This window comes from Silurus meridionalis, chromosome 11, assembly GCF_014805685.1.
Source record: "Silurus meridionalis isolate SWU-2019-XX chromosome 11, ASM1480568v1, whole genome shotgun sequence".
In the NCBI taxonomy this organism is placed as follows: domain Eukaryota; kingdom Metazoa; phylum Chordata; class Actinopteri; order Siluriformes; family Siluridae; genus Silurus; species Silurus meridionalis.
The window spans coordinates 9,669,746-9,682,605 of NC_060894.1; the positions used below are offsets into that span (position 1 = coordinate 9,669,746).

Below are 12,860 nucleotides of genomic sequence, written 5' to 3' on the forward strand. Positions count from 1 at the left end.
AACACAGCAGGCTTACAGGCTTTATTAAAAAAAGGAAAAAATATGCATTGGTGCACATATTGAGGGTATAACATTTTTGCTTACCGCACTGATGTTTCGCCTTCATCTTTCCCTGCTGCTGGTTGACCCTGTACTTTCCGCCATTTTGCAAGTGGTTGTGTTATCTTGCTGTCATGCTAAGCCATAACTTGAGCAGCCCAACTAAAAAGATAACGGCATTTGTTGACAATGAATTTTATTATCGATTATTATCAATTTTATCGATTAGTTGTTGCAGCCCTGATACAAATAGTGTTTTGGTCACTTACACCTATGCTACAGCTGTAGTATTTATGCTGTCTAAACAAGAAAAAAAGCGATTTCTAACACCTATAACATTGTTTCAGGGTCTGCGCTAAATGATGGCCAGTGGCACTCCGTGGACCTGAGCATCCGTCGAGGTCGTCTAATCTTGGCAGTGGACAAATTGGACATGTCCACTGTCACAATATCCTTCCCCATTGTGCCTGGCAACCAGATCTTTCTAGGAGGTACAGTATATGTAACATTTACTGGTTGTCAAATAGCAGCCCAAGGAATGAGCAAGTGTTAGTGAAGCATGACCAGAAGGTTTGGTGATGCTTTAATATCACTACAGTGGTGGTACAATGACTTCTTAAGTTCTTACAAATAAAAGACTGTTTACTTGAGACACTACATTAAAAAAGTATTTAAACATCTGATGTTTCCAGCCATATGTGGTTCTTCCCCATATATAGTATTACCACAAAGTTGGAGTCACACAACTGTATAGGATGTATTTAGATGCTAGCATGAAAATGTTCTTGAGCACACTCCAAAATCTTGTGGAACATCTTCCCAGAAGTGTGGAGGTTATTATAACAGCAAATATGCAATGGGATGCTTTAAAAAGACACATGCATCTTATGGTCAGGTGGCCGCATACTTTTGTTCATGTAGTGTATGGATGGGTTTAATCCACACCTCAATAGCAATAAAACTAAAATAAGTTAAAATAAAATAATAAGTAGCCGATAAAAGAATGCCTGCTGGGACTTGGTTGAAGGTTGAGCGATTGAAAAAGGTCTAAGTTTGCAAACAATAAACAAAAGCTTATTCAGACATGTAAATGACGATGCTAACAAAAAGAATCTGTACTGAAGAGGTTTGTTTTTGCTGATTTTTTTTTTGCTCCTGACCTCCAAAACTGAACTTTATGTAATTGTGAATGGTTCAAATTTAATTCAAATTATATTTTATTAATTTTCGAACAATCACGGACATAACAACTAGCACAAGCATACACAGATCACATGGACAGGTTCATCATCAAGGCCAAAGCACGGGCAGCCGGACACAAAGAACAGAACGGATCAAGAAAATAAAAAAAAAATTACGTCTCGCTTTTTTTTTTCTTCAAGAAAAAAAAATAATAATTTCTCGGACAGATTCATTGTGCTGTATTATAGTTTTTAATAGTTGGTTTAATGATGATTTAATGGGATGTGAGTTTGCATTTATATATATATATATATATATATATATATATATATATATATATATATATATATATATATATTCAATATTGTTTTTATATCATGTTCAATTTTCTTTTTCATTTGCTCCTAGTGGAGTTCTAGTGATTGTTGTAACGATGAACAGCACAATAAACAGAAAGTAGCAGAATAAGTAGTGTTTTCGGAACAAATATAACTTGCCGTCACTGCCAAATCATCCAGGTGATTTGAAATATGTGTTTGGAAAAAATTTTTTAATTCTGCACAGTGAGTCACCACCTGTCCGAGGAAACTCCGTGGGTTCTGCTTGGGGGTCTGTAATTCCTGGGAGACTTCTTAGCGTTCGATACCTGTGGAGCAACACTAATGAGTTCTTCTTTAATGCTGGAAAAAAAACATAATCAAGAAAAGTTGCCTCAAGTTTTTACTATTAAAGATTTCTCAGACGCTTGGGAAAAAAAGAAAGTAAAGAAAAACATGGAGTTCTTTACAGCTCAAGCTGCTCAGTAGAAATCGGCTTTCCCCAGCATCTATTCCACTCAGTTTTGAGAGCGCGCCTGTGCTTTAATTACCTTTAACTCATTAATTGGAGGCAGTGCCGACAGCAGCTCAGCAACTGCATGAGGGATATTGCGTCAAAGCTCTGCTCCTTTTCACTCTTTTCCCTCAGCCAGGATCTCCTCACATATCTTGTTCGTTCTTTTTTTTTTTTTTTTTTTTTGCCCTGGGGCTGAAACGACCCACCGTAGAGGATCACACAGAAAATGAGATTTGCCCAAGCAAGGCTTTAAATCATTGAGCCCTGCTGCATTATATCACAACATGTCCTTATTTATTAGTAATATGAACTTGGCCATTTTTCACTTTTTTCTTTTCAGTATAGGAGCGCATAATTCTAAAACAAATTGATTTTTTCCCCACCAAAACATAAGGAACATTTGCAAAAGAAATCACACATATGCATGCACATACATAAATCACATCGTTTGAGATCTCTGTACTAAAATGTATGCATTGTGCTTAAACAGTAATGGAAGAAAATAAATAATTAAACTGAAGTATGAAGCTTTATATAGACATACAGTTGTGTTCAAAATTATTCAACCCCCAATGCTGTAAATGGTTTTAGGGAATTTAGTGTACATTTGTAATTGTATTTAGAATGAAATCCTACAAGGACTTCTTAAAGAACCATATGCAACTAAAATGACATCAATTAGTTTTGTAATACGGTAGTAAATGTTTCTTTTGTGAATTCTTCATTGACATAATTATTCAACCCCTTAAAGACTACCACTCTGAAGAACAGAGGTTCAATGAAGTGTTTTCAATCAGGTATTGAAAACACCTGTGGATATCAGGGAGCAGCAATAAAGCCTAATAAGCACCAATTAGGCAGCTTTAAAATGACTGTGATACTCAGCTCCTTCTAGACATTTACTGGTGTGGTTACAAACATGGTGAGGTCAAGAGAATGGTCCAGGAAGACAAGAGAACAGGTGATTACTCTTCACAGGAAGGGCAATGGCTATAAGAAGATTGCAAAGATGTTAAACATACCAAGAGACACCATAGGAAGCATCATTCGCAAATTCAAGGCAAAGGGCACTGTTGAAACGCTACCTGGTCGTGGCAGAAAGAAGATGCTGACTTCGACTGCTGTGCGCTACCTGAAGCGTAGAGTGGAGAAAAGTCCCCGTGTGACTGCTGAGGAACTGAGAAAAGATTTGTCAGATGTGGGTACTGAAGTTTCTGCTCAGACAATACGGCGCACCCTGCGTAATGAAGGCCTCCATGCCAGAACTCCCAGGCGCACCCCCTTGCTGTCCCCAAAGAATAAGAAGAGTCGACTGCAGTATGCCAAAAGTCATGTGGACAAACCACAGAAGTTTTGGGATAGTGTTCTGTGGACTGATGAAACAAAATTAGAACTGTTTGGGCCCATGGATCAACGCTATGTTTGGAGGAGGAAGAACAAGGCCTATGAAGAAAAGAACACCTTGCCTACTGTGAAGCATGGCGGGGGGTCAATCATGCTTTGGGGCTGTTTTGCTTCTGCAGGTACTGGGAAGCTTCAGCGTGTGCAAGGTACCATGAATTCTCTTCAGTACCAGGAGATATTGGATGACAATGTGATGCAGTCCGTCACAAACCTGAGGCTTGGAAGACGTTGGACCTTTCAACAGGACAATGATCCCAAGCATACCTCCAAGTCCACTAGAGCATGGTTGCAGATTAAAGGCTGGAACATTTTGAAGTGGCCATCGCAGTCACCAGACTTAAATCCGATTGAGAACCTCTGGTGGGACTTAAAGAAAGCAGTTGCAGTGCGCAAGCCTAAGAATGTGACTGAACTGGAGGCTTTTGCCCATGATGAATGGGCGAAGATACCCGTAGATCGCTGCAAGACACTTGTGTCAAGCTATGCTTCACGTTTAAAAGCTGTTATTACTGTAAAAGGATGTTGTACTAAGTACTAAGATTGAATGTCACTTGGGGGTTGAATAAAACTGATAATGATGTGAGCTCAGAAAAGACATTTGTGGTTATTTCATTATAAATGTTATGTTATATTTGTCTGACCTACACGTGCCTCTTTGATTTAATTGTAAGCAGGATGACTGAATGATCAGAATCAATGTCAAACCGACCAAAACAATACATTTCAGTGGGGGTTGAATAATTTTGAACACAACTGTAAGTTGAATACCTGAGCTTAAGATTCGTATGTGCTTTTTGAACATCCCATTCCAAATGTAGTCCCCATTTGCTGTGATAATTACCTCAACTCTCCTGTGAAGATGATCCACTTGATTTTAGAGTGTGATTGTTAAGATTTGTGCTCATTTATCCACAAGGATGTCAGGTACTGATGTAGTTTGAGGAGGCCTGGGGTGCAGTAGAGTTGAGATCAGAGCTCTATAGCAGGTCACTCAAGATCTTTCACTACAAACCATGTAACCTATATGTTAATTGAGCTGGCTCTGTGCACAGGTCATGCTGGAAAAGGTTTTGTTCTCCTAGTTCAAGTGAAGTGAAGATTGAAACCTACAGTACTTTAAATTTTGTGGATTTTATAAACTCATGAACTAAAATGCAAACTCTGTTTGGCTTTAATCCCAAAGTGGACTCAATCATTGGAAGGGGTGCTGTTGTTGCTTGTTAAAAATAATGATAGATTAGTGAGGAACAGGTCGTTTTTTGCTGCTATATGTGATTATAGATAGCTTTGAAGTTTAAATCTAAGTGTATGCTGCATTAATTAGGCAAACATTCTGCACAAAGTATTAATGATGAGAAAGCAAATATTGTGTATTGGGGCAGATGTACATGTAGCTGCTGCTGACTTGTGAAAATCAGGATTTGAATTATTTCTATGTGTTCCTTTAGTCCAGTTAGTTATCTCTGGTTCATCTGTCTAAATTAGCACATTGGCTCATGAACATCAATTTTTTCTTTTCCACTAAATGCACCCGGAACGCACTTAACACTGTGTTTTTGCAAGGTGCTAAACGCCACACATCTGCTTTTCACGAGCCTTGCTGACTCACTCCTTCTGCTGTTCTGGTCCACAGGATGCCCAATTACGGAGGACGAATGCAAGAAGTCCTCAGACGCTTTCCAAGGATGCATGCGCCTCATCCAGTTGGATGAGGGAGCACCAGTGGATCTGATCAAGGTGCAGCAGACACTAATCGGAAACTTTAGCGACCTCCAGGTGGACATGTGCGGGATCATCGACAGGTACGAGGCACCATTCTTTAAAGCGGTTCTGAATGTCAGGCCTGCTTTATGCAAATCGTGACTTTGTTAATTATGTGAAAGGTGTTTGTCTGGGGAATGCTAATCACAATTAATCAGAGATAGGGGTGATGAGTGTTAGTAACTAATTATTTTTTTGTTTGGTTGTTTATTCATTTTTTCTTCTTGTGAAATCTGTGCGAAAGAATCAATTCACTTACCTTTTTCAATTTCTTCGCATTCCATCTCTCTGCTTCCTTGGATGAATACAGCTCTTACCTAGTTTTATTCCTTGTTAAATATTTCACTGGAGCGTCGCTTCAAAACTGAGGTTGTTTTCCAACAGCTGCAATTTATTTGTTGTCTGTTTTTTTTAGATAAACAGATACTCTGAACAAGCGTTTCATACAAATTCAAAGAAATTGTTAGGGGAATTTTTTTTATATATTGTGCTGTAATAGATGGATACAGAGGTGCTTGATTTGAAACCTTTATCTTGCATGAGCAAATTGTGTGTTGTGTGTACAGTACACCTAACTGACAGTTTGAAAGGAACAACTCTGTCTCTGTCATTAGCACAATCTACATAGAAAATGATGCAGATGTCTTTCAGGTCAGGATAATCGAATCTCTGTGACGTTCGGTAACAGTGGCTTGGTTGTTTTATTGCTGTTTTGAGAATTTCAGAAAGTGCTGCTCTCCTAAAACTTTGTAGTGCGAAAAACAAAAAAAAACACTTAAGGTTTGTTACTATTATTTGCACTTTTTTAAACTGATGAGGTCACTTTGAAAGTGTAGCCCTTTTGCACAAAGTAAAACATTTTAAAGTAATACTCGTTACAATTAGTTTAGAATTATAATTTATAATAAGAAATTGAATGATATATATTTTATTTAGTTAGTTAGTTAGTTAGTTAGTTAGTTAGTTAGTTAGTTAGTGTCTTTATGCCAAAGCAACAATAGAAAAGCATCCTTGTTAGCAGCAGAGTTTAGAAGTGGTTTAAGCTTCCAGGAAGGTTATGGTAGGTGATATAACCTCTCTTTACAAACATGCTGAGCAAAAAAAAACAACCCACAAACATCTTTCTGTACAATGTTACTATAGAAAGAAGAGTGTATTAGAACAACTAGCTGTGATTTGAATTAAAATGAATAAAAACCTTTTGAATAATCAGGAAAGAGAATTCAGTCAGAGAAAAACACAAACCTTTGACTCAGGATACAATCAGTAATGTGTGGACAGTGTTGCGAAAAGTATTGCTCTCAATAAAAAGAATTTTGTGACACAAGGCTTGTCCTGGTTATTCATTTGTCCTAAGGCATTCAGTGCACATCTGCATTGTAATGAATCCATGCTCCTTCGAGCGCGCTCAGGTCGTGAACGTGGATTTGCAGCACGGATTTGTGTTTAATAAAGCCATCCATTACACCCGAGCTCAGAAACACCATGGAACTATATCTAAATCCTAATCATTTTTATTATATCAGCATGATAACAAAGCTTGTTCTGAGCATGACATTTTTTTTTTCTTCATCCTCAATCCCTCATCATTACCCGCCATGTGTATGCGAGTCATCTGAAAGCTGTATAACAGAAATCAAGAGGCAGGAACTGGCAGACGCCATTAGAAAAAGCAAAATCTAAAAGCATATAAAAAAGTTATTGTGTTTTGAGGTGCGCAAATTCAGCACCAAAATCATCTCGGCAGTTGGCTTCTCTCATTCATGAAAGGATTATTGAGTCTGCGGGCAAGGAGGAGAAGCGGCCGAGAGATGTGGGGGAGGGGTGATGGGGGAATTGGAGTGAGAGGAAAGCAGAGATGAAAGAGAGAGAAAGATTGTGTGATCCGTACATTCAGGGTATAAGCTATTATCTTTGAAAGAGCACTACTGCTTTTACATGAATAATTGCACAGCATTCTACAATACTGGGGAAGCTCTAGTATTAGAACTTGCACATACTTTTACTGTCACCTCAAGGCATGATCTCTGTTCAAGAATATTCTCGAATAGGCGGACACACTGACATCTAGTAATCAGCTTACATCCTACATTGAACACGCATTCTCTGGGCGATTCTACAATACTGGGGTGCCGATACTTTTACATTTGAACCTATCTTAAGCTTCAAAACATTTCCGTGACTAACACTGTGAGATATTTCGAATTTCTCAAGCAAGTAAAGCAGCATGCAGCATTGTGAAAGTTCATGGAAAATAAATGGTTTAAAATTATTTCCAATGACTGATCACTATAAAAAACAAAGCTCTGTGTATGGGTGCATGTGTTAATGTACTCTGAAATTAAGGCATATTACAAATAAATAATTCAACATAAATATTCAACTGAATTGTATTGCTTATTTCCAGATTAAGTGGCACTCAACCAAATCGACTACCACAGCATTTTGCTGTGCTATGCAGATATAACAGACCAACATACTTGTGGCGTTTTTTTCTAATAAGACAATCAAAGATTTCTTTCCAACACTTCTGCAGAATTTCCCACAAATGTGTTGCTCTTGGTTACTTTGCTTTCTCCCGAGTTTATCCCAAACCAGCTCGTTAAGGTTTAAGTCTGGCACACAGCCTGGAGGTAAGTTTTCGGTCATTATCTTGTAGAATAAACCCCTGCCCATTTAGGCAAAATGCTGTGGTAGTAGTTTTGGTTTAGGGTGCCACTCATTCTGGATCCAGCAAAAGAGTTATTAACCATCAAGCTTTCTCCTCCATGTTTGAGTGTTGGAACACAGAGGAACCATCCTTTCGCCTACTACATGAACTGAAGCTTTTGATTCAGCAGTCCATAAGACCTTCTTCCAATATTCAGTAGTTAACTGGTGAAGGTTCATGGCCCATACAAACCTTTTATTCTTATTTTGACATCTTAACAGTGACTTTTTTATTGTCAGGCAACCGGTCAGATTTGAAGTCATCCCTTCGAAGTTGAAACTGAGACTAGTGTGTATATATAACATTTATTTATACATATACACTTATGTAAATATTAGGCACATATTAATATTATTATTATTATTAATTCTAGTTTACAGGAGTCTCAAGTTCTTGCTATTTACTTATTTTTGTCCCCCCTTTTCCCCTTGTTCACTATTAAGCGCAACTGTTCGACATTCCGCTGTGCTGTAATGAAAAATCAATCAATCGCTAACACGGTGCAGGAAATATTGCACTGTTTTCCCCCGAAAGAACCGCCAAGCCTATAACATGTTCCACCTAACAGTAGCCGTACACAGGATTCCTGAGTGTGCAGAAAAAACGAAGGCGAGAACGAGCAACGAGAGAAACATGCCACATGATGAAGCGGTAAAATTGCAACAGTGTTGCTGACTAAGGTGTGCCGTGCAGAGCGTGCAGTATCCCAGAAACGTACATCTGTACTTGGCCATAGTGTGAAATTCAATTTGCTCAGTGATTGAATATTTATTGTTTTTCAATCTAAAGGACTTGATGAAGCCGATAAATAAAAAGCGTATTGCGGGAAATCTTGCCTGTGTGTGCCTGTGATCTTCTTTTCTTTTTTTTTTACATACTAGCATTTGCATATTGCATCATCCTCACCTAACATTTTTAGAATGCAATCAAGCATCCAGATGCCAAACAGCTGCACACACAACCACCATCCAGCTACAATTCATGAATGTTAAAGTTCAATTTTTTACACCACAGCTTTTTTTCTTTTTTCCTTTTTTTGTTTTTTTTAAGCGACGCTCACTTTTGCCATTATGAGTTGCCGCAGGACTCTTGACCTTACTTTTATTTTCTGAAGACAGGAACTCTCGCTTAGCTTCCTCCAGGGTCTGCCTCATTATTTCTACAAATGGGACAAGAGAGAGAGAGTAATAGAGAGAGAGAGAGAGAGAGAGAGAGAGAGAGAGATTGCCCTGCACTGGAAGTTTTTTTTGTGTGTGCACTAAAGAGGTCTGATGGAATTGTACTCCACTCAGCCTGTTGCATTCAATCCTGCAGCTTATCTATTATTCCTGCTAATTGGCCTCAGCTTGCGTTGGGCTGGGCTCAGAGTTGAGTTACACGCACACTTAAAGGAGGATTTAATACCGAAATTCTGTGCATTGATGTCCATCGCTCAGACGCGACTTAAGTGTTAGTCAGTATTTAAGGAACAGGGGAGTTGCAGCTCAGTGGTTAAGATATTGGACCTCTGATCCCTCAAAATATTAGCTCAGTGATGGAGGCACACAACTAAAGGTTGAGGTTTTTTAATAAGCAGTTTTTTTAGGAGAGAAAACTGTAGAATAGGACAAACATATTTAAATAAAAGTATTAAACACTAATTTACCACCTTCCACACTTTTTAGATTTTCGTGTGTATGTAAAGTGTGTTTGTGGAGATTTGTGCTCATTGAACCATAAGGGCGTTAGAAAATTCTGATAATGATTGATGTGTGGTAAGGAGGCCTGGAGTGCAGCGTTTCAATTCATCCCAAAGCTATTCGATAGCGTTGAGTTTAGTGTGCTCTATACAAAGTCACTCAAGATTTTCCACTCATGTAAACCATATTTACATGGAACTGGCTTTGTACACAGGGGCATTGTCACAAAGGAGCAGATTTGGGTCTCCTAGTTCAAGCAAAGGGAAAATTTTACGCTACCGCATCCAAAGACGTATACAATTCTACAATTGTCTGCCTTCAAGCTTGTGGTAAGTGTTTGGGAATGAACCACATCTGACTGTCCCAGGTGTCCCAGTACTTTTGTCTATTTAGTGTATTTTCTTCTTGATTGTTTTAGTTTCCGAGATTTTGAAACTGAAAAAATGCACAGCAGATGTTATACAAATGACCACACTACTATAAGAGCGAGGTTATAGGAGATTATAAAGACAGTCCAAGCTATTTAAATAGTCAAGAGGTGTTAATTTTATGTTGTGATCTATTCTACATAGGAACTAAGTACCTAAAAATTCAGTCATATCACTGGCTGTTGTATGGAAAAAAGAAAACATTTCAGGAAGTGCTGTTATTGGAAAATATAAATGAAAATAAATGCAAGTTGTGGATTGCTCATTTTTAATTATAATATTTGTATTATGTTTTCATTTGTTTATTATATTTTTATATATTTTTTTCTTTCTCATTATTAAGATTTTTCTTCCAAGCTTAAAAATACCAGATCATTATTACATACATAAATATTGCACACTGTTAATTCATTCATAAGTTCGACCCATTAACCCTTTTTTTTTTTTTTTTAATGTTATTTAATCAGGAACTTTTTATATAGAACAAATATTTCAGCCATAAAATCATACGTTTGTCACAACACAACTAACTTAAAGCAGTCAAGTGCATGGTCAGTCAAACTGTGGTCATGTTTTTCTGGAGTTATTTTGCTAATTATTGTTATTTTCTTTTTTTATTAACTCATTAATCAGAATCATTAAGAACAATTTTTACAATTTAAAAAAATATGGGTAAATGTTAATTAATATGTACAATATGATTAAAATTATTACAATATTACTGGTATTATGACAATCCTTAGTTTTTTTATTTATTTATTTGAATACACTGAGAAACAACTACATCTCCAAAAACACTTGCTGATGAGTGGGAGTATATTTCTATATCTAATGTTCTTTTTCATAATTACTTATTTTTTATATAAATTCACTGAAAAATAAAACAACAAAAACACCCCCCGAAAAATAAATAAATAAATAAATAAATAAATAAATAAATAAATAAATAAACTACAATAGAAATTAATACATTTATTCACTATTTTCTTTTTATTCAGACTAAAGTTTTTTCAATATCATTATACTGGGAAAATAATTTATTGAAAGCTAATATTGATGTTTATATTTTGCCCTTAATTGTATTTTTGTCTTTTACTTACGTTTTAAGCCAGTATAAAATACTTTCTGTGAAGCGTGCGTGCGTGCGTGCGTGCGTGCGTGCGTGCGTGCGTGTGTGTGTGTGTGTGTGTGTGTTAAGATTGGACTCGGTGGTTGTGGTGTACTTTAAGATGGGAAGCAAAAATTAATCAATGGCTTAGCAATCAAACCATTCAAAAAAAGCAATACATTATATCCTGAAGGCTTTATTGATGGTGTAATAAGAAAGATGCAAGTGCAAACTATTACACGCACTTATGCATTTGCAGTTACAGTTACGAGAGTTTCTAAAGCTAGTACATGTTACCTTCTTGGCCAGAAGGTGTTAATGAATTTCCTTAAAATAATAATAATAATAAATTGTGAAAATAATAATGTATATGCAAACAAAAAACAAAAAAAAAAATAGCTAACATTTGGATATACACAGGTAAAAAAAAATTGAGAGATAAGATACCAAATTAATAGTTATTTTAATACATTTTAATTTATTCTTATAAATAATATTTATTTATATTTATTAATTATTAAGATAAAAAATATATCAATTTTTTTTTACATTTATATATTTGTAATTGTTTTGTTTGTTTTCAAATATTTGTTTAAGCATTCAAGCAATGTGGAGATGCTTACATAAATAAATGCAAATGGAAACTATGCTGCATTTTTAACAACACGCTGAGTTTTGACCCAGAGGTCAGCGTCGCTGCTTTCTTTTCACTCCTCACACAGACGTTGGCTCTGTCTTTCCCGAATTTCCCACAATTCACCTGAGCTTCCGTGGTGCCTGAAACACATGACAATGAAAAGATACAGAAAATAAGGACCTCTGCACTTTCTACTTGTTCCAGTCTTCTTCTGCTGTTCTTCTCTCTTGCCTGGTGACTTTTTGCGACTTTTTTTTTCGTCTTGCCTGATTAGGGTCATAGTGGGCAGAGCCATGGAGAATAGCAGGCGCATGTGTGTGGGCTGTTGAAAGAAAAAATGTCAGATTCCAAATTCTCATGTCTGAGCTTATTGTCAGCTCTTCCTGCCCTAACCAAACAACACACGTGCGGGCTCACAAAAATGTGCTTGTGTTTAATAATTTTACATTTTATGAAGTTAAGAAAAAATTAGCTTTTGGGTTCTGTGCTTGTTGTTTTTTATTTTTTATTTATGTATTATTATCATAGCTGGCCATAACAAAGAAAAGAGAGAAGTCAGCTGATGAAATGCCAGTATCCATTTGGCTTTAAAATATGTAAAGGTGATAAAAATATACACAAAAAAAGGACAGGATTGGGGCAATTTTATTTTCCTGGGCTAGGCATGACTTAATATTCTATCGAATTTAATATTTAAATAAGAGCACTTGGCTGACATCCCTTTGGGCCGTGGTCAAGATTGAGTATGTGCATACTGAATATTGTGATATTAATATTGTGATTGTGCGTACTGAATAGAATTTAGTTGATGAAACCATCAAAATCTATCATTAAAGATTTCTTAGTAATAATAAAAAAAATGTCTAAGGCTTTTTTTATTGTGGGCAATTTTTCCTTTTCCACAAACAAACTGTAATGCATTAAACTTTGATTTTGTTGATGTGAAATTAAACTGTCAAATTATTAGTTATAGTAAATAAAATAATACAACACTTGTTTAAAAACGTTTCAAAAATTCTCAAGGAGGTTAAGGACTGGACTTCATAGTGGCTAATCCACGTGCGAAAAGGATGAACTG

General features: G+C 36.5%; 1 protein-coding gene across 2 annotated transcripts in view; it reads left to right on the plus strand.

The window, feature by feature from the left end:
• cntnap3 (contactin associated protein family member 3) overlaps positions 1-12,860 on the plus strand; it is a 143,235-nt gene that overhangs the window by 80,504 nt on the left and 49,871 nt on the right. Inside the window, exons 1-2 of one of the 2 annotated variants that reach the window (XM_046861219.1) lie at positions 390-530; positions 5,093-5,261. In XM_046861219.1, the coding sequence (XP_046717175.1) occupies positions 473-530; positions 5,093-5,261 (227 nt within the window). In that variant the 5' untranslated portion in view covers positions 390-472. Of the gene's footprint in view, positions 1-389; positions 531-5,092; positions 5,262-12,860 lie in introns of those variants that run through there. The other variant, XM_046861220.1, reaches the window with a different exon arrangement.